Raw genomic sequence first — 22,445 nt, forward strand, 5'->3', positions numbered from 1 at the left:
CCCCTAAAGCCTCTGACTCCCGCAGCCCTGTACAAGTTGCTTGTCCTGGCATCTTCCAGTAAAGGTGACTTATTTGTGGGTAACCAAGTGTGTGGTATTGCAGATGGGCATGGGGCCAGGAGTCTGGCTTCTCACCCAGCTGTCCCTGGCACAGAAGGACCCTGAACAGACTCTTCTCCTCCCTGGGCCTGCATAGAGCTCACTGGTAAAGGCCCTGGCCTAAGTCACTTATGTACTGACCAAGTGCTGACTTCCACCTCAGGGCCCAGCAATCCCACCATGGAGCTCTATAACTGAGCTTACCAGCAGGGGAAGGAATACTTTCTTCTCACTCCCAGACACTGCTGAGCTCATGAGGCCAGATGCCGTGCCAGGCACAGGTGTCTGGCTCAATGGCTCTTCCCTGGTAAGAAGGAAGGGCAGGCCCTGTTTTGGAAACGAAACCTGTGTACTGGCATCAGAGGGCTTCAAGCCCTTGAGATTCTGCTGATTGTACACACGAGACTTCGCTTGCTCCTGCTGTTAAGGGCCTGGGCTATGTGAGTGACAACAGGATTAGAAAGAATTTACACAGAACATATGGATGGTACTTGGTGCACAGTGGCCCCACAATGACTGTGGGCTGCTTCTTTATTATCAAGAGTTCAGGTAGGAGAATGGGCAGCTGTGGTGCAAGGTCCTTTGAAAGTCCCACTGACTAGTTAGGATACAAACCTGACCCAGACAGGTTTGTGGGGAATAGCTGAGATTCTGACTTATGGGTTCAGTACTCAGCCAACAAGTCCTGGGTCAGCCAAGCCTCAACCACCCCAAGCTGGAGCAGCCTGCAGGGCTGAGGCCCAGGCCTCTGCAGGGGGAGAGGGCAGCACTATGGATACAGGGCTGGAGGCTGAGTGCTGATCCAAGAGTTTGGCACTTAGTGTGGTCATCAGGGCACCTCACAGTCTACTTGCAACCTCCCACAGACAGCCCCTGGGACCTGTGGGCCTCGGAGACTTTTATTCATCCCTGACCTGGTGTGACTCACCCAGCTCCAGGACAGGCAGTTTCCTCCATGTGGCGAGGCCCATGCCCCATGTTTCTGGATGACTGCATGCCTCAAGGGCAGGAGTGGGGCCTGCGTCTGTGGGGCCCAGCTCCCTGAAGAGAGTGACTAAGTGCCCACACAACCTCCCTGGCCCCAGGGGCTAGAAGTGCAGTGGGGCATGGGAGTTGCTCCCACAGTCAAGAAACAGGAGAAAGAGGCTCCTTTGGTTGTTTTTATTTTCTCAGCCTTGGACAGGGACAGCCTCAGAAGGACAGGAGAGCCCAGAGGTGGAAACATGTCACAGGCTTCTGAGGAAACCCAGCAGCAGGAGCAAGGTCTGTGAGGACACCAGGGCCATGCAGACCCCAGGCCTGTGGACGGTGCCCAGAGAAGACAGGTTGCCGCCCAGGGCTGGGGGCTTCTCCTCAGGAGGAGTCGGGGCATTTTCGGGCTCTGGTGTGTTCACCTTGTTCTCTTTGATCCAGTTGGCAAAGTAGGTGAGCTTGGCGAAGACGCTGGGACTGATGGGAATGCGGCAGTCCAGGCTCCAGCTGGACAGCCCCACCAGGAACCAGGTGCTATTCAGCCAGCAGACGAGGGGGCCCCCGGAATCTCCCTGAGGACAAAGAGGACACACATTGTTCAAAGGATGGAAGGGAACCTTGTCCTTCTTCAGGATGGGGTGTGGGAAGCAAAGTGTGTGCCAGGTGCCTGTGCTGCCTAAGCAGGTGGCTCTCATCAGAGTCACCTGGGAGATTTTGAAGGTCCAGACAAAGGGGCACCTCCTGGATCAAAATCTCAAGGATGGGGCCCAGGAGCCACACTCCAGGAAGCTTCCCGAGGACCTTGGGCAGCCCTGCAGGCTGGCGGTCACAGACCCATAGGAATACACATCCACTCTCTGCCCTCCGAACCCCAGGGAGGTGAAGGCACCGCCTGCGGTGCCAGGGGTGGCAAGGTGCTGCCGAATCATCAGCCCAGCACTACACCCCTTGGCACCTTTGCTCTTGACCTATCAAGGTCTCTAGTGTCCCCTCCATTTCTTGGTTGAGATTATTTAGAAAAGGCCAACTTGTGGGATATGCTTAGGGGAAAAGAGGCACTGCTTGTGCTGTGCATGGCAGTGGTGGTGGGGTGTCCTAGGAGAGCTCTGGGGACTGCAAGTGTGGCAGGGCTCCAGGGTGGGGAGGTCCTTGCCATCAGGGGCAGAACACCTGCCATGCATAGGCTGAAAAGGAGGCCCCTACTGCCATCTGTCGAATAAACATGACCAAGCCTTCTGTGTACAGGCAATATCGAGGCAGGAGATGCCAAGGTGACACGTCCACTTGAACACATCCAGAGACATGGCGTGTGGAGCAGGGACATGCAGCAGGTGGGAAGGGCCCAGGATGGGATGCTCTAACTGGACCACTGGAGAACAACTCTGAGCCAAAACTGGAGGGAGAAGCAAGGTCTGACTGTGATTAGCCCACAGCCCTTGTCGGCCTCAGGAGGGTGCATGGAAGATGCTCAGCAGGCCGGCAAGGGACCTGGTGCAGATTCTGAAAGGATGGATGGTTCTGGGACTGCAGGGGCAGGGCCAGTGGCAGGGCACGGAGACCATCAGGACATGACTGTAGGGTAAGGGTTGGCAAAGGCCAGCAGGAAGTGGTCAGCACACAGGACCTGCCACACCTGACCCTTTCTCTCCATCTACAGAAAAAATGGAGCAAGGCAAGAGAAGCAGGCTGAGTAGCGAGTGGTGAGGTCTTAGTATGGTGCAGCAAGGAGGCCCCTCAAGGCAGAGAGTGGGAGACACCAGGATGCTGCACCAAGGCCTGCCAGAGTGGTGGAGCAAGAACAGGATCCAGGAGGCACGAGAGGGCATGTGCAGACACCCTGGGGTGAGCCCTTCTGGGAGGGGAGCTGGGATCAGGGCGGGTGGGAGGCTGCGGGGAGCATCAAGGGTGCCTGCAGGGCATTCTACAATGGGAACTGGGCAGAATGTTTCTAAGCTGTGGAGGATGGCCAAGGAGGGGGAACAGCAGGAGGGCAGGAAGAGAGAGGGAAAGAAGGCCATAGGAGGTCACCAGGGGCTCAGCTGAGGAGGGCAAGGCCTCTCCACACTCCACTTTGGCCCTCTGGGATGACCATTTCCCCTCTGGGCCTCAGTGTTCCCACCATGCATGGAAAGAGTACACAGAGTGGAGAAGACATTCATGATAACATATATATATATATATATATATATATATATATATATATATATATATATATCTCCAATAATGGACTCACATCTACAATATATAAAGAGCTCCTATGATTCAACATGAAAGGCAGAAAACTTTATAATTGGCTAAAATCTGGCCATGCGCAGTGGCTCACACCTGTAATCCTAGCACTCTGTCTGGGAGGCCGAGGCAGGTGGATTGCTCGAGGTCAGGAGTTCAAAACCAGCCTGAGCAAGAGCGAGACCCCAAAAGAAATTAATTGGCCAACTAATATATACAGAAAAAATTAGCCGGGCATGGTGGCACATGCCTGTAGTCCCAGCTACTCAGGAGGCTGAGGCAGGATTGCTTGAGCCCAGGAGTTTGAGGTTGCTGTGAGTGAGGCTGACGCCACGGCACTCACTCTAGCCTGGGCAACAAAGTGAGACTCTGTCCCCCCAAAAAATAAAAAAATAAAAAATAAAAGAAAAAGAAAAAATAAATAAAAACTTGCATAGACACTTTACAAAAAGGCAATAAACATATGAAAAATGCTCATGAAGATAAGATTAGTCTCTGGAGAGATTAACCAAATTAAAAGTCACATGCAATGGTTAAATTGAAAATAACAGACAATCTGAAGCACGGGCAGCAGTGTGGAGCACACTGAGCTCTCACCCACGGCCAGCAGGAGTGCAAGTCGGCACAGCCAGGCTGGAGAGCTGCTCGGAGTATCCACAAAAGACAAACCCCCACATCTCGTAGCAAGGCAATTTCACTGCCAGGGCGACGCCAACTAAAGTGTGAACCCCTGTTCTCTAAAACACGTGTACCAGGAGGGTCACAGCAATGCATGGCAATGGCCTCAACAGAAACTGCCAGATTCCACCAACACTAGAACGGTGAGTAAAGTTCATGTGTCCACACGGGGGTTACCATACAGCAGTAAGAATGAACAACACAAACTGCAAACCAGATGGGTAAATCTCACAAACATAATATTTACTGAAGAGATGAGGTAAAACCCCACATTCCACGTGATTCCATTCAGATAAAGTCCCCACATGGAGTCACAGTAGAAGCCAGTTGGGGGAGTCAGAGTCAGGAAGGGGGCGTGGTGGGACCCTTTGGGTGCTGGATACATGAGTGTGTCGATCTCTAAAAACTCATCAAACAGTACATGTATAAAGCATGACCTCGTCTGTGTATGCTGTGCTCCAACAAGTTTTTTTAAACAACACGAGGCAAACAGGTGAGATGGACCCATGCTCTGCAAGGGCTACTGTCCTTCCAGTTTTGACACATCAGGCTGGGCTTGGCTCAGGAAGGGGCGACACTGAGGGAGGACAGGGACAGCACAGGAGAAGAGAGGCAGCCGAACCAAGGGAAGGACGGGGTGTACTTACACGGCAGATGGACTTGCCATTAATAAGGTCCGCAGCACACACATTATCGTCACGGATACCATAGGCTCTGCTAGAGCTGCTGCTGGAATCTTCAGATGGGAAATAGTTTTTACAGAACTCATTCGGTATGAGGCCAACCTCTCCTTCCTGCAGCTGAAAGGGCGGAGGCAGTAAAGCTGCAGGAAGAGGGGTCAGATGTGGGCGCAGCCTGGAGAGAAGCCCGCTCCCTCCCCAGCTGCATGGGAGGCTGCAAAGAGGAAGGGAGAAGATTCCAGAGCCCAAGAGTGAGGGACCTGTGGTGGGAGGGCGGCTGGAGGGAGGGAGGTGTGGCATGGGAGCAAGGAAGGGAGGAAGAGTTACCTCAGGGCCTAGAACAGGTGGACCTCAGAGCCAGGGCCTGGAATTGGGCTGTCCCCCCACCCCTAGCACACTGGGACACAGCTGAAGGGTCCTCTTTGTATCACAAACAAACCCTCTGGCTGGTTTTTAGAGGCAGAGCGGAGGCAGGGAGGGTGGAAGCTGGGAATGCTGGCCTGGGGGGTGGGGAGCAGCGATGGGGCATGCCTAGCAGGAACTAGGTGGGCTTGAGCAGGATGATGAATCAGACATGGCCCTGCCTCAAGGAGCAACTGTGGACACCTAGGTTGTTTCTAGAGTTCGCTCACAGGTCTGGCCTGGGGTTCCCACTAGGAGCAGCATTTGGACGATGGCTCACCCCTGTCCTATGGGGCCCTCATGTGTCTGCAGGGGCTGCTGGTATAGGGTAGACCTCAGCCTGGGGCCAGGCCCAGGAACTGTGGTCAGGTGAGGGCTCAGAGAGGGAAGGACAACTGGAGGCTGAGTCTTTCAGTGATGTCAGTGGCTTCTGTTCTGTGGCTGGTGTTCCAGCCAGTGACATTCCTCCCAGCTCCAGCTCCCCCCTGCCACCGGTCCTGGAGAAGTCTCCTTGCCCAGGTTCTTAGAGAGTGACTGAGCATGCCAGGAGGTTGTCTTCAGAGGGCTGGCTATTCTAATAACTAGAGTCATGTGACATTCAGTGGCCAGGAGCAGGAGGCTGGCTCTGGCCTGCACGTCAAAGAAAGTCCTCTCCCGAGTGCCTCTGCTGAGGTACCTGCCACATCGTGACTCTACAAGTCAGGCCAAATCTTCATGCTACTTTTTTCCTCACTCACTGTTATATTTTCCTAAATCAAAAGCATTCACCCTCATGCAAAAATCTTTGCTCAACATTTCTCCTCTCTGAGTCTACAAACAGATAAGCCCAGCAAGCTGGAAGAATGGGCAAGTCTGAGCAAGGAGTGAGAGCAAGGCTCCCAGAGGAAGATGTTCTCCAGCCATAAATACACGTTGGAGTCAGGGTGGAATCAGTGCTGCTCAGGACCACAGAGTCAGAGAGCCCATGTTCCTGATCCCTAAGTTGGAGATGCTCAGGCCTTCTGAGCCATGACAAGTCATGTGAAGCTTGGGAGGGACTGGAAGGGAGCTTGGTCACTTGCCCTGTGCCACTCACTGTCCTCGGTAATCATGCCCCAGCCAGTTATCCAGCAAGATGTCTCCTCTGGCATTTTCATGTTGGACTCTGGGAGGCAGACGGGGCGGATATGAGGGGAAAAATCAACAGACCGGTGTAGCTGCAGTAGGGTGATGTCGTCTGACATGCGGTGGCGCTTGTCAAAGCCTTTGTGGACAATGACCTTCTTCACGGTCATCTGCCGGCTGTGCTCTGTGGGACGGCTTAGCTGGTTGTACCCAAGCAGGATCCGGTAGTCAGATGGGTTAGAGGACCTGTCAGGGAGGCTCCTCTGAGTGCTGGCTGAGCCCCGGCCCCACCGCCTAGCTGGCAACCAGACCACACCTTCTTTCCAGGCATCTCTCTCTCCCTTCCTAATACTGGCTAGCCTGTCTCCTGAGGTGGGCTTGACTGCCTGTCACACCTCATGACACTTGTCCTCAGAAGGTTTCCAATGGCTTTCCAGCATGCCCCAGAATCAAAGGAGTAGAGAATATTCATGCTGGCAAGAAACACCAGGGACGTATCAAACTGCATGTCTTTGTTTTAGAGGAGAGGAGACATGCCTCATTCCCAGCTCTCACTAGAACACTCCTAAGGCCCCATAGCCTGCAGTGATTCTCAAAGACCCCATCTCTCCATCCAGCTTGACCTATCCCTCCTCCCTGGCCCTCACATGTCCTCTCCAAGGGCTGCCCTCCACCTGGCAACAGGTGCTCCACAGGTAATTGTAGAGTACCTGGAACTGAACTCCTTGTTTCCAGAACACGAGTGACTTTCCAACCTCTATCTCCTGCTTGTGTAGTCCTCCTCCTAGAGCCCATATACCTGAATCTATGTCCCCCAAGACCCTTCCAGCTCCAAGCCCCTGCTCCGGTTAGCTCCATGGCAACTCCCTGACATACTTTCAGGGTTTGCCATGGGAGCTGGGCTAGGGTCTCACTTTCCTGACAGGATGAAAAGCTTCAGGGTGGGTCTTGCACCTCTATGTCCCCCACAGTACACCTTATATGGGGCCTGGCACTCAGGGGTGTTGAATAAATGAATGGAACCCACAAGGGGGTCTCAAAGCCAGCTATGCCACAGCCCTGGCTGCCTGGCTTGGAGCCTGATGTCCTCCCCACTCCCTCTGGGCACAGCAGCCCAGTCTTCTGCCCATCTGCAGGATGGCCCCAGGACAGAGGCCATTTGCTTCATCCCTCATTGTGGGCTGCAGGGACAGTGGTGCCCACAGCTCTTCCCAGGCACACTTCTCTAGAAATGCTGACTAGACACAGAGTTCCAGGGTACCTCCAGACAAGAACAGGCCAGAGTGTGTGGGAGCCAGGACCCAGGGGAGCCTCCAGTAAGCACTCCCTGGTGGCCTGTGGAAAGCCCTGGCTGGAGGGGCAGGAAGTCTGTTCACACAGGTTCTGACCACTGCTCCCTCGGCCCTGGGAAGCCTGTGTTAGTGTGTGGCCAGGGACATGACATACTCGCTACTATTTACACAAGGGGAGACTGAGGTCCACTGAGATTGCATGGGACCAGAGTTGGGCAAGATGGAGAAAGCAAAGCCCATCTTGTGTGGGAATAGGAGTTTGGTTTGGTTCCTAAGGTTTATGGCAGATAATGAGTGGACTGGAGGTGGTCACTTTGAAACTAACGTCTGTTTTTCTGTATTAATAACCACAGCTAAGGTGAATTAATTTGGATTTAGCTATTGAAAAGTACATGCATGTAATGGAGACAACCACATCATCCTGGCAGATTGACCAGAGTGGGGTGGGTGGGGATGGGGCATCCCAGAGTGAAGTGGGGAGGTACAAGTGCTCTGCCTAGGAGGTGATGGTCAGGAGAGTGGCACGCCATGAGCAGGGAGACACTCCAGGTAGTGTGTGCGGTGGTGTTCAAGAAGGGGGCAGCAGCTATCCCAGGGCAAAGCCCACAAAGAAATGGCCGGGAACCCTCCCCTCTTCTCTCCTGCCCACCTTCGCAGCGACTGGGGGCCCCAAGGAGGGAAGACACACCTTTGGAAGCAGTGGGCTGCGGAGGCGACCCAATTGCTGTCAATGAGGGCGGCTCCACAGATGTGCCTGCCCTCGTAGAGCAGACTGGCCTGCCATGGCCACCGTTCAGGCCCTGCCTTCTGGCCACCAAAGATCTTCCCCCGGGACCCTCCGATGGCTGCACTTTTCCCACAATCTGTGGAGACAACCCCAGCCCTGAGGCTTCTGCATTAAGGACCCAGCCCTTGGTGGCCCCACTGTCAGCATTGACAAGACCTAGGGCCCACCTCCTCTCACTTCGCACCTGGGAAATCTCCAAGGCCCCTGTGACAAAGCCCCACTGGATGAGGGGGAGAGAGAACAGCAGCCCACAGCAACTCCAGGGGAGATGGCAGAGGGGGCAAGGGGTCAGGCTCTTCCCAGCCTTATTACTTAAGGAGCACAGGCCTGTGTGAACGTGCAGTGCCAGAAGGTTTCCAGAAGCCACCAGACAGCTCAGGACCACTGATGAAGGTTTGTGCCCTCCCTCCTCAGACCATCTCTCTGCCCAACGCTCCTGGGCCTGGCCATCCTTCCAATGAAGACGGTGTGTGGGATCCTAGCAGGACAGGCCCCCAGGTAGAGGGACGCCAGATCCCTCCAGCCTCGGCCACGGAGGCCAGGCTTCCCACACCCCCTTCCAGGGCCCCAGGAGACAAGCCTGGCTCCACGGAGGTTCTCCGAGCAGGTGTCGGGCAGATGGAGGGGAGGGACCCGAGAGAGGTGGGAGATCACTCACTGGACTGGGCATGCACCGGCAGGAAGCCCAGCCAGACTAGGGCGGCCACCAGCACACAGGCCCCCCTCCAGCCTCGGCCTGAGCGCCCCGCCCCGCTGCCCCCCATCCAGCGGTCAGCGCCTGTGTTCCGGGCGGAGCGAACAGTGCGGCACGCGGCCAATCACGATCGCCGGGAAACCGCCTCCATCCAGGAGCACCGGACTGGGCGTGGGGAGCCTCCACGCGGGAGCCCAGGTCTGCTGTGGCAGCCTCCGCGGGAGCCCCAGAGCCCCTCCCGCCAGGCCCCCAGGTTGATGTGGGAGACATTAGGGCAGTCGAGGAGTATGCTGAGAAACAGACAGTAATGGTCAGAGGGCAGATGCTTAAGGAATGCCATCGAATATTTCCAGCTTGCTTTCCAGAGTCAATGCACTCTGTGACCCTGCCAGCCCACATGCTTAGGTCAGGCCCACCAAGGACTATATTGTATTTCTTTCTTAAACTCCCGCATGCCACACAGCATGACATAATCATGGGAGGGATAGCCCATTGTATTTACAGGTCCCCCCCCCCAACACTCGACAGGAGGGAATTATAATATATAAGGGCCTGGCGCCAGGAGTTCTGCCTACCACAGCCCAACCTTGGCCTCCAATAGCTCATGTCCCTCCCAAATGCAAAATGCATTCACTGCACCTAAGGTTTCCAAGAGTCTAATCCCATTACAGTATAGACTCAAAATTCAAAATTTCATCATCTAAATCTAAATATCTTTATCCCATCAGCTCAAAATCCACAATCTCATCATCTAAATGTTCTACATGGGGTGTGCATGAGATTCCTAGCTGTAATCCATCAAGTACAGCTGTGGCGCACCCCCTCCCCACCTGTGGACCTATGAAATGGATGACAGCTCCTATGGGCTGGGCACAGGATAACAGTTGTAGACATTCCTGTCCAAAAGAGGTTGTGGGGAAGAGTGGCAGTAAGGAGGAGCTCCTTGTCCTTGGCAGTTTTTATATCCTACTGGGCAAATTCCACTAGGTTTTAAGGCCTGGGGAAAAAATTCTCTGTGGCTCTCAGCTCGGTCCCTTGGAAATTCTTAACTATCCTTCCTTTATTACAGCAAGTAGCACATGTTTGCATCTGAGTCAGTCTGTCAGCTTGCTTTCTGCAAGTAGAATTTTGAAGTCCCACTTTCCTTACGTACTTTCTCTGTTCCTGTTAGTATGAGCTGGGAGTGTTTCCGAAGCTTATGGTCCTCGTCAGTGGGTCTCACCAGGTTTCACTTCATTAGACAAAGCCACATGCACAGGTCTGAGGTAATCCCTCCTGCTGGGATGACAGCCTCCTAGCAGCCCTCTGTTGTGACTGAGGAGACCTGGGAGAAATACTCAAAACTCTTTGGCTATTCTGACATCTTGGTCTGTCTCAGCCTTTTCTCTCTGCCATGGTTTCAGCAACCCTCTCTGACTTCTACCATCTTCTGATATCTGGAGAGGCTGAGAATTTTCAAAACTACCCAGTCCTAGTTCATTTTTGTTTAACAGTTCTCCCCTCAATTGCTCTCTTTCCTCTCAAACTTTGCTATAACCAGCAAGAAACAAGGCAGCACCTCAAAAGCTTTGCTTAGAAGTCTCCTCAGCCATGTGTGCAAGATCCACTGACAGCTTGCTCTCCTCACACAACAGCATGCAATTTCTGCCATGACATCCTTAGTTAGGACCTCACTTGCCTCCATTTCCAAAAACCTGCTCCTCACTTCCTTCTGGGCCCTCATTGACAGCATCCTTGAAGTCCAGATTTCTACTCATAGTCTGCCCAAGGAAATGTAGGCTTTCTCTAAGGCAATTTAAGTTTTCCTTATGATGTTCCTCAAAATTCTTCCAGCTTCTACTCACTGCCCAGTTCCAAAGCCACTGACACTTTTTTTTTTTTTTTTTTTTTTGAGACACAGTCCCACTCTGTCACCCTGGCAGAGTGGTGTCATCACAGCTCACAGCAACCTCAAACTCCTGGGCTCAAGCGATCCTCCTGCCTCAGCCTCCTAAGTAGCTAGAACTATAGGCACATGCCACGATGCCCAGCTAATTTTTCTATTTTTAGTAGAGATGTAATCTTGCATTTGCTCAGGCTGATCTTAAACTCGTGAGTTCAAGTGATCCTCCTGCTTTGGTCTCCCAGAGTGCTAGGCATGAGCCACTGTGCCTGGTCCATTGACACATTATTTTAGTGTTTATTATGGCAGCAGCCCATTCCTGGAAGCAAAATTCCTATTAGCTTTCTATTGCTGTGCAAGAAATTAGCACATACCTTGTGGCTTAAAACAACACAAATGTATTATCACAGTTTCCACTGTGAGGAGTGTGGCACAGCTCAGCTTGCTTCTCTGTTCAGGGTCTCATGCTCACGGTATTGACTGGCTGCATGCTCACTGGAGGCTCTGGAAGAATCTGCTTTCAAGCTCAGTTAGGTTGTTGGCCAAATTCGATTCCTTGCAGTTGAATGACTGAGGTGCCTATTTGCTTATTGGGAGCCACTTATAACTTCTGGAGGCCATTCTTGCCACAGGCCTTCTTCCTCCTCCCAGGGTTGGTGGCAGGATCCTATATATCAAATCTTCCCTGGGCTTTGAATTTCTGGATTCTCTAGTCTGTGACTTCTATAACCAGATATAAAAGAATCCGATGATTTGGTCAAGCCTACGAAGGACAATCATCCTTCCTCAAACAATAATCTTCCTTTCTTAAAGTGTGGTATAACTAATGTAATCATGAGAGTGAGAGCCCGCCATATTCACAATCCCTCCCCATCCAGGGAGGAATTAAACAAGATGTGGGTCATGGAGAGCTGTCTTAGACTTCTACCTGCCACAGTCTCCCGGAGACAGATTCTGCTGATGCAACATAAAACTTTCATTCAAAAAGCTCAATTTCTGTCTTGACTCGCGGGACTTTTTGTTACTCGCGGGGGCGAGGGGGACCGTGCCTGAAAGAGATGGGCGAGAGAAAGAAAAGAGACCAAGCAAAGGGTTGTCAAGGTCTACTTTACTTGGATTTTTAGTAGGTTTTATATACAGAAAACAAGGAAGTAGAAACAGAAAAATAGAGTGGGGGGATGATGAGGCTTGGGTGTGGGCTAATAGCCCCAATCAGCATCTCAATGGCACCGAAAGCTGTAATGCATTTTTCTCGGAACTATAGCTGGAGGGCTGGGTGCTATTTTTATCTTAGGCTATTTTCTGTGCGTAGGACAAGTCAGGACAAGTCGTTGGAATGTGGAGGGTCTTAGTCTCTAACAAATTTCTAACAGAAGAAGCAGAAAAGTAAATTAGCAATGTTAAAGTACTATGAAAAGAATCAGAATAAACATAGGCACAAGACCCTCAAGGTCACACATATGGAACAATGTTTGTGTCTGTAAGTTATATACTTTTATCTACCTTTCTAAAAATACTTGATCCTTTTATACTCTCTAAACTGTATTTTGGTTTGTTTTCCCTCCCTCCCTCTCCCGCTCCCTTCCTCCCTTCCTTTTTCTCACTTTTTAATGTTTTCTTAACCTTGACAGGAAATCTTCAAAATCCATAAAAGAACATTTATAGTGCTTCACAGATATATATGAAACAACTAAATTTTTCTGTGAAGGTCATTTACTCATAAATTAATTGATAATTATTATGAACTATAGCTGCAATCACAATTGCTATATTTTAGAGAAGAATTTAAAAACATTGTTCTGAATTCATCTGAAATATTAGAGACTTTCTATAAAAATATTGAAAAGAAATAATTATGCACACTTATCCTTGCAAAATTTAAGCTTAAGACCACACAAAATTTATGTGAAACTGGCTAAGCTATTGTCTCCTTTGCATGAATAGGAAAGAGAGATCAAAACGTGATGAAGACAAATACAATCAATCTGCACACAGTGGAACAGCCCTCAGTCACTGACACCTCTGTTCATGAGGCCAGGGCTGCGTTCTGGGTGTCCTCCATCCTTGGTTGTAATTTCATTGCTCCGTTGCATAGACACTCCTTAATTCAAATTTGCTTACATAACTTTTTGTCCATGTTCCCTGTTTGCTTCTTATTTACTCACCAATATTGTTTTGGGAAGTCTACAGATGTTGCAATAATTAGATGCATACTTCAATTAATTCTAAGTTCTGCAATTTATTGCTTATGCCCTTCTGTGTGGAATGTCTTTGTATGTTTCTACCTGCGCTGCTCCAGGAGAAACTCTCTGGAGTGTATTTCCAGTAGTGTGCTGATTTCACCACATATGTCTAGCTTGCTTTCCAGATTCAGTGTGCCCATTTATCATCTCACCAGTACAGCTAGCCTGCAGGCTTCCCACATCCTCTTTAGTACCTAATCTTACAAGACTGTTTATTTTTTTGCCAATGAGGGGTATCCTATGGTATTTCACTGTCATTTTTATATGCGATTTTTGATTACTAATTAAGCTGAGCATTTATTATGGGTTTTTCACCCAGATTGCTGAATCACCCCTTCTGCAAATCACCTATCCCAATTTGCTTATTTTCCTTTGGGGCTTCCTGTCTTTTTTAAAAAATGGATTTGTGAAAACTCCTTACATATCCTAGATTAGAAACATTCTCAGCTCTAAATATAGTAGCAATTTCCTCTCAGTCTGACATTTTAAATGATGTAACAAACTTTATATGGAGGGTACATAAAATCCTTACCTCACACAGTATGCCAATCAAGAAGAAACAGAGATAAATGGAACTAAATAAGCCATAAACAGTTTAAAAGGAATACAGTTGATCCTTGAACCTTGAGACAATTAGGGACGCCGGCCCTAGTATAGTCCAAAATCTGCATATAATTTTGGCCTAAAACTTAACTATTAATACTAATAGCCAGGTTGAATCTCAACCACAGACACCACCTAACGGCTCAGAAACTAAACAGGCATGTGAATACCCAAACAAAAACCTAAAGGAAAGAAACCACAACTGACCAACATGGGAAGAAATCAGCGAAGGAACTCAGGAAATATGAAGAACCAAACGGAAAACACACTCCCAAAGAGGAGCACCAGCCCCCTAGAAACGGACACCAACCAAAATCAGGCAATCAAAATGACAGAAGAGGAATTTCGTATGTGGATCATAAGAACACTCACCGAGCTGCAACAACAACTCAATAACCAACATAAAGAAACCACAAAAAGCCTCCAGGACCTAGAACAAAAGTTCACTAAAGAAATAGACACAATGAAGAAAAGTTTAACTGAACTCCTGGAAATGAAGAATTAATTCAGGGAACTACAAAATACAGTGGAAAGTCTCAAGAACAGGGCAGATCAAACAGAAGAAAGAATCTCAGAGATTGAAGATAACACCCTCCAACTAAATAAAACCATCACAGAGATAGAGCAGAGAAACTAGAGAAAAGAGTAAAGCCTACAAGAGATGTGGGATTATATGAAGAAACCTAATGTGAGGGTCATAGGGTTACCAGAAGGGGAAAAAGACAACACTCAAGGGTTGGACAAGCTATTTGAAGATATAATAGAGAAAAATTTCCCAGGCCTTGCTCAAAATCTCGATATGCAAGTTCAAGAAGCTCAGAGGACCCCTGGGAGATTTGGTGCAAACAGGAAGACGTCACGACATGCAGTCATCAGACTGACCAAAATATCAACTAAAGAGGCCCTTCTAAGAGCTGTAAGACAAAAGAAGCAAGTGACATACAAGGGAAAGCCAATTCGAATAACACCAGACTTCTCTAAAGAGACTTTACAAGCAAGGAGAGACTGGGGCCCCATTCTCACTCTTTTAAAACAAAACAATGCCCACCCTAGAATCTTATTCCCTGCAAAACTAAGCTTCATACATGAAGGAGAAATAAAGACCTTCTCAGACAAGCAAAGTCTCAGAGAATTCACCAAGACAAAACCAGCCCTACAAGAAGTACTCAAAACAGTGTTACGCACAGAACACCATAATAAAAACTCACGAATATAAAAACAACCAAAACCCAAAGATTAAAGGCCAGATAATACAATGGCTCAAGACAGAAATCATAGCAACAACATCCAACCCAACAGAATGAACAGTAATCTACCTTACCTATCAGTTCTCTCAATAAATGTGAATGGCTTAAACTCTCCACTCAAGAGACATAGGCTGGCTGAATGGATAAGAAAATACAGGCTGAGTATATGCTGTCTTCAGGAAACACATATAACCTGCAAGGATGCATATAGACTAAAAGTAAAAGGGTGGAGATCAGTATTCCAGGCAAGTGGAAGCCAAAAGAAGGCTGGTGTGGCAGTTTTAATTTCCGACGATTTAGTTTTTAAACCAACAAAAGTAGTGAAAGACAAAGAGGGTCATTATATAATGGTGAAGGGCACACTTCTTCAACAAGAAGAGATAACAATTTTAAATATATATGCACCCAACTTAGGTGCACCCAGTTTCATAAAGCAAACCTTACTGGATCTAAGCAAATGGATTAATAGCAACTCCATAATCTCTGGAGATTTCAACACCCCACTGACGGCACAAGACAGATCCTCCAAACAGAAAATTAATAAAGAAATAATGGACTTAAACAAAACCTTGGAAAAACTGGGTCTGACTGACATCTACAGGACATTCTACCCAAAATCCACCGAATATACGTTCTTCTCATCAGCTCACGGGACATTCTCTAAGATTGACCATATCCTAGGACACAAGGTAAATCTCAAGAAATTTAAAAAAATAGAAATCATACCATGTACCTTCTCAGATCACAGTGGAATAAAAGTAGAAATCAACCCTAACAGAAACTCACATTTCTACACAAAAACGTGGAAATTAAACAACCTCCTACTAAATGATTACCTCATAAATGAAGAAATCAAGATGGAAATAAAAAAATTCTATACTCCTACACTGCTGGTGGGACTGCAAACTAGTTCAACCTCTGTGGAAAGCAATATGGAGATACCTTAAAGCGATACAAGTGAATCTACCATTTGATCCAGCAATGCCATTGCTGGGCATCTACCCAAAAGATCCAATGACACTCTACAAAAAAGATACCTGCACTCAAATGTTTATAGCAGCACAATTCATAATTGCAAGGCTGTGGAAACAGCCCAAGTGCCCATCAATCCAAGAATGGATTAATAAAATGTGGTATATGTATACCATGGAGTACTATTTAGCTCTAAGAAACAATGGTGATATAGCACTTATATTTTCCTGGTTAGAGCTGGAACCCATACTATTAAGTGAAGTTTCCCAAGAATGGAAAAACAAGCACCACATATACTCACCAGCAAATTGGTATTAACTGAACAGCACCTAAGTGGTCACATAGGTACTGCAGTAATAGGGTATTGGGCAGGGGAAAGGGGGGCGGGCATATACATATATAATGAGTGAGATGTGCACCATCTAGGGGATGGTCATGCTGGAGACTCAGACTTGTGGGGGGAGGGGGGAAATGGGCATTTATTGAAACCTTAAAATCTGTACCCCCATAATATGCCGAAATAAAAAAAAATACTAATAGCCTACTATTGACTGGAAGCCTTGCCAATAATATAAATAGTCAATTAACATATTTTCTATGTAATATGTACTATATATTATATCTTACAATAAAGTAAGCTAGAGAAAAGAAAATGTTATTAAGAAAATCATAAGGCAGAGAAAATATATTTACTATTCATTGAGTGGAAGTGGATTATCATAAAGGTCTTCCTCATGATCATTTTCATGTTGAGTAGGCTGAGGAAGAGGAGGGAGAGGAGGGGTTGGTCTTGCTGTTTTAGGGGTGGCAGAGGCAAAAAAATATCCACGAGTGGACTTTAACCCATTTTGTTCAAGTATCAACTGTATTTTTCAGTCTTCATTACAATGAAAAAATTTCTTCCTTTCAAATAAGTTGGAGAAGTGCCAAAGGATAAAAGTCTTTAACTACAGTAAATTATAATCAGCAATAAATTACAAAAAGAATATGAACAAAGTCAACAGCAAAACACAAAGAGACTAAAAATAGCGGATCCTTAACTTCAACTCTCTAATTCCTCCACTAAGGCAATGATTAACTGGCAAAAATCTGTCAGAAACTACTTTTTTGGTACTCTGGAATCTAATAAAAAATTTACAACAACCAGGGGAATAATTAATGAAGAAGGAAGCTGCTAAATTTTGGTTCTCATATGCTGTGGTCTGACATACTGACCTGCCATCTCCATGCCCCAGCATGGTGCTGGCCATGGGACAGCAGCCTGCATTCTGGGTGCAGCCTGCTGGTGTCAGAATATGGACCTTGCTCTCAAAGAATTCCTTTGTGCTTGTGTGTTTTGACCTGTTTGGTTGCTCCTGGAGGGATTTGAAACATTCTCAGGGCTAGAGTGGCCTCCTGGGTGGCATTTGTCAAAAGCATTTAAAGACACATATACTAGCAGGAGCTACCTCCAGCAAGGGAAAAAAGATGAGACAAGGAACAGACAGACCAAAAAGCATGGGAAAGAGGAGGCTGGGGAAGAAAATATGGTATGATCTGAATGTTTGTATTCCCCCAAAATTCATATATTGAAACCTAATCACCAATGTGATGGTATTAGGAAGTGGGGCCTTTGGGAGGTGGTTAAATAATAAGCATATACAACAAACTGTATATAATTGGAGTTCCAGAAAGAGAGGAGAAAGTGCAGAAAGAATACTTGAAATAATGGCTGAAAACATCCCAAATTTGATAATAGAATCTACACAGACAAGAAACTCAATGAACTTCAAGCAAGAGAAACTTGAGGTTCACACTGAGAAATATTATAATCAAACTGTCAAAGGACAAAGACAAATAGAGAATTTTGAAAGCAGCAAGAAAAAAGCAACTCATCATGTACAAAAGATCTGTAATGAGATTAACAGACAGTTTCTCATCAGAAACCACAGAGGCCAAAAGGCAGTAGGATGACATATTTAAACTGTTGTAAGCAAAGAAATTTCTTGTCTACCAAGATTTGTATATTTAGAAAAACTATCCTTCAAAAATGAAGTAGAAAGTAAGACATTCCCAGACAAACAAAGGCTTTGAGAATTTATCGCAAACAGACATCCCTACAAGAAATGCTAAACGGAGTCTTTCAGGTTGAAATGAAAAGACACTAGTCAGAAACTCGAAGCCATACAAGGAAAGAAAGAACATGAACAAAGGTAACTATGTAAGTAAACTAAAAAGTCAACATACTGTATTTTTGGTTTGTATTTCTGCTTTTTTTTTCCTATATAAATTAAAAGACAAATGTGTAAAGCAATAATGATAGATCAATTTTAATGGCACATAATATAAAAAGATATATGACAATAATATAATAATATAAAAGAAGAGAGCAGAGCTGTCTAGGAACAGAGTTTTATATACTGTTGAAGGCACATTGGTATTAATCCAAACCGTACTGTATAAGCTTAAGATGTTAATTGCAACCCTCAAGGTAACTACTAAGAAAATAAGCCTGGGCAACATAACAAGACCCTGTCTCTACAAAAATTTAAAAATTAGCTGAGTGTGATTGCTCATGCCTGCCATCCTAGCTACTCAGGAGGCTGAGGCAGGAGGATTGCTTGAACCCAGGAGTTCGAGGCTGCAGTGAGCTATGACAGTGCCACTGCACTCGAGCCTGGAGGACAGAGAGGGACCTCATCTCTTAAAAAAAATGGCAATAACTAAAATATACACATAAATGAAAATGAGAAGGGAATCAAAGTGGTATACAAAAAGTCAATTATGCATAAAATAAGTCAGTAATAAAAAATTGAGGAATAAAAAGGATATGAAAATAAAATAAATATAACAGAATGTCAGAAGTAAGTTCTTTCTTATCAGTAATTACTTTATGTGTAAATGGATTAAAATTTTCATTTAAAAGGTAGAGATTGGCAGAATAGATAAGAAAAGATCTATCTGTATGTGGCCTAAAAGAAACTCACTTTAAAGTGAGTCTCATCAATGACACAATGATGTTGAAAGTAAAAGGATAGAAAAAGCTATATCATGCAAATAGTAACCAAAAGAGAGTTCGGTGGCTATTCTAATATCAGAAAAACATAGACTTTGCATCACAAATTGTTACAGAGACAAAGAAGACATTATATATTGATAAAAGTGTCAATTCATCACAAAGATATAACAATTATAAACATATATGCATATAAGGGAGCCCCCAAAAATATGAAGCAAAATGGACAGAATTAAAGTGACAAATAAAGACTTCCTCATGCCCCCCTTTTAAAAATGGATAGAACATCCAGAAAGAGATCAGTGAAGAAACAGAGGACATGAACAACACTATAAGCCAACTATACCTTACAGACACATACAAAGCATTGTACCAATCATCAATAGCAGAATGAACATTTTTCTTCAAGTGCACATGGAACATTCTCTAGGATAGATATGTGTTAGGTTATAAAACAAGTCTCAATAAATTTTTTAAAGATTGAAATAATACAAAGTGTTCTGTCTTATCACAATAGAATAAAACTGGAAATCAATAACAAAAGTACTAGAAAATCCACAAATATGTGGAAATTAGCATACTCTTAAATGATCAATGGATTAAAGAAGAAATCACATGGAAATTCAAATTATCTTGAGACAAAGGGAAATTAAATACAATATACCAAAAATTAATCAAGGAGGTGAAAAATGTGTACATTGAAAACATTGTTGAAAGAAATTAAACAACACAAAAATAAATGGAAAGATATCCCATGTTTATGGATTGAAAGACAATATTATTAAGATGTTGATACCACCTAAAGTGATGTAAAAATTAATGCAATCCTTATCAAAATCCTCACAGTGTTTCTTGCAAAAATAGAAAAGTCAATCCTAAAATTCATATAGTATCTTAAGGGGACCCTGAATAGCCAAAACAATCTTGTAAAAAGAAGAATGACTTTGGAGATTTCACATTTCTAAATTTTAAAACTATCCACAAAACTATAGTAATCAAAACAGTATTTTACTGGCATAAAGACAAACATACAGACCAATGGAATAGAAAAGAGAACCCAGAAATAGACCCTCGCATATATGTTCAATGATTTTTGACAAGGGTGTCAACACTATTGATAGCAGGGAAAGTATAGGCATTCAACAAATGGTGTTGTGATATCCACATGCAAAAGAATAAATTGGATCCTTACCTTACCCAATATATAGAAATTAACTCAAAATGGACTAAATACATAAATGTAAGATCTAAATCTATAAAACTCTTAGAAGAAAACAGACAGAGCTTCATGACACTGGATTTGGCAATGATTTTCTTCATATGACACCAACACCGAAGGCAACAAAATAAATAAAAAACAGATAAATTTGACTTCATGAAAATTAAAAACTTTGTGCATCAAAGGATACCATCAACAGAGTGAAAAAGATAACCCACAGAATGGGAGAAAATATTTGTAAATCATACATCTGATAAGGATGTATCTTTAAAAACTTCTACAACTGAACAAGAATCAAACAACACAATTCAAAAATGAGCAAAAGACATAAATATGTATTTCTCCAAAGAAAATATACAAATGGCCAATAAGCACATGAAAAGATGCTCAACATCATTAATCATTAAGGAAATGCAAATAAATATCACAAGGAGATTCCACTTCACATTCATTGGGATGGCTACCATCAAAAACCAGAAAGTAACAACTGTTGGTGAGGATGGAGAGAAATTGGAATCCGGTGTTCTGTTGTTGAGACTCTAAAACAGTGCAGATGCTCTGAATCACAGTTCCTCAAAAAATAAAACATAGAATTCAATAATTAGACATAAAATTTGCTCAATGCAGTGGCTCGTGCCTATAATCTCAGCACTTTATGAGGCCTAGGCAGGAGGATCACTTGAGGCTAAGGTTCAAGACCAGGCTGGGCAATATAGTGAGACCCTGTCTCTACAAAAAAAAAGAAAAAAGAAGAAGAGGAAGAGGAAGAGGAAGAAAAGAGGAAGAAGAAGAAGAAGAAGAAGAAGAAGAAGAAGAAGAAGAAGAAGAAGAAGAAGAAGAAGAAGAAGAAGAAGAAGAAGAAGAAGAAAAAGAAAGAAGAAAGAAGAAAGAAGAAAGAAGAAAGAAGAAGAAGAATTAGCTGGGTGAGGCCGGGCGCTGTGGCTCACGCCTGTAATCCTAGCTCTTGGGAGGCCGAGGCGGGCGGATTGCTCAAGGTCAGGAGTTCAAAACCAGCCTGAGCAAGAGCGAGACCCCGTCTCTACTATAAATAGAAAGAAATTAATTGGCCAACTGATATATATATAAAAAATTAGCCGGGCATGGTGGTGCATGCCTGTAGTCCCAGCTACTCAGGAGGCTGAGGCAGGAGGATCGCTTGAGCCCAGGAGTTTGAGGTTGCTGTGAGCTAGGCTGACGCCACGGCACTCACTCTAGCCTGGACAACAAAGCGAGACTATGTCTCAAAAAAAAAAAAAAAAAAAAGAATTAGCTGGGTGAAGTGTCATGCACCTGCGTAGTCTTAGCTACTCAGGCGGCTGAGGCAGGAGAAATACTTGATCCTAGGAGTTTGAGGTTATAGTGAGCTATGATCAGGCCACTGCACTCCAGCCTGGGTGAGGCCCTGCCTCTAAAATATTTCTTTAATTAAAAAAATAGAATTTAATTTAAAAATTAAACACAGAATTATGACAGTTCCTAAAAGAAGTAGCAGTTCCTTATAAAATTAACCATAGAATTACCACATGATCCAGCAATTCCACTTCTAGGTATATACCCAAAATACCTGAAAAGAGGGACATGAACAAATATTTGTATACTCGGGTTCATAGCAGCATTATTCACAACAGCCAAGAGTTTGATGAATGGCTAAACAAAAGATGGTATACATATATAATGAGGAGGAATTATTACTCTTGAAAAGGAATGGAATTCGGACACATGGTACAACATGGATTAACTAAGTAAAACAAGGCAGCCACAAAAGGACAAATACAGTATGACTCCACTTATATGAGGCACCTTAGAGTAGTCAGATTCCTAGAGACAAAAAGTAGAATGGTGGTTGCCAGGGGCTGGAGGAGGAGAATGGGGCATTCATGTCTAACAGGTACAGAGATTTAGTTTGGGAAGATGAAAAAGCTCTGGAGATGGAGGGTAGGGATGGATACACAACAGTCTGAATGTATTTAATGCCATGAACTGTACAATTAAAACTGGCTAAAATGGTAACTTTATGTTATGTATATTTTACTACAATTTTAAAAAACCGAAAACAAAACAAGTAAGATGCCCTCCCCATATGGCCAAAGGTGTGGAGGATAAGCTTGCGCGTTTTGTGGGGAAGCTCCGTGGGAGTGAGCAGGGTGGGGAGAGGAGGCTGCAGACGCTGCAGAGGGCTGTGAGGGCGCGGGTGGCACAGGAGGCGGGGTGACCCTGGGAGGGCCAGGGCACACCAGGCTGGTGGGTCTGAGGACAAAGGCGGCCTCACCCTGAGAGGCTGCAGGAGAATTCTCTTCTGGGAAAGTCGGGAGGTGAAAAGGGCTGTGGAGAGGCTGGGCTGCAGGGA

General features: G+C 45.6%; 1 protein-coding gene across 4 annotated transcripts in view; it reads right to left on the reverse strand.

Moving 5' to 3' along the window:
* Positions 1-1,246: 1,246 nt before the first annotated feature.
* Positions 1,247-22,445, reverse strand: part of LOC105869343 (serine protease 40) — a 31,036-nt gene continuing 9,837 nt past the window's right edge. Inside the window, exons 2-6 of one of the 4 annotated variants that reach the window (XM_076005411.1) lie at positions 11,748-11,868; positions 8,145-8,339; positions 6,136-6,410; positions 4,626-4,801; positions 1,247-1,643 (exon numbers count right to left, since the gene is read on the reverse strand). In XM_076005411.1, coding sequence (XP_075861526.1) covers positions 1,326-1,643; positions 4,626-4,801; positions 6,136-6,410; positions 8,145-8,339; positions 11,748-11,868 — 1,085 coding nt within the window. In that variant the 3' untranslated portion in view covers positions 1,247-1,325. Of the gene's footprint in view, positions 1,644-4,625; positions 4,802-6,135; positions 6,411-8,144; positions 8,340-8,901; positions 9,041-11,747; positions 11,869-22,445 lie in introns of those variants that run through there. The other 3 variants (XM_076005414.1, XM_076005412.1, XM_076005415.1) reach the window with 3 other exon arrangements.

This window comes from Microcebus murinus, chromosome 8, assembly GCF_040939455.1.
Source record: "Microcebus murinus isolate Inina chromosome 8, M.murinus_Inina_mat1.0, whole genome shotgun sequence".
Classification (NCBI taxonomy): Eukaryota; Metazoa; Chordata; class Mammalia; order Primates; family Cheirogaleidae; genus Microcebus; species Microcebus murinus.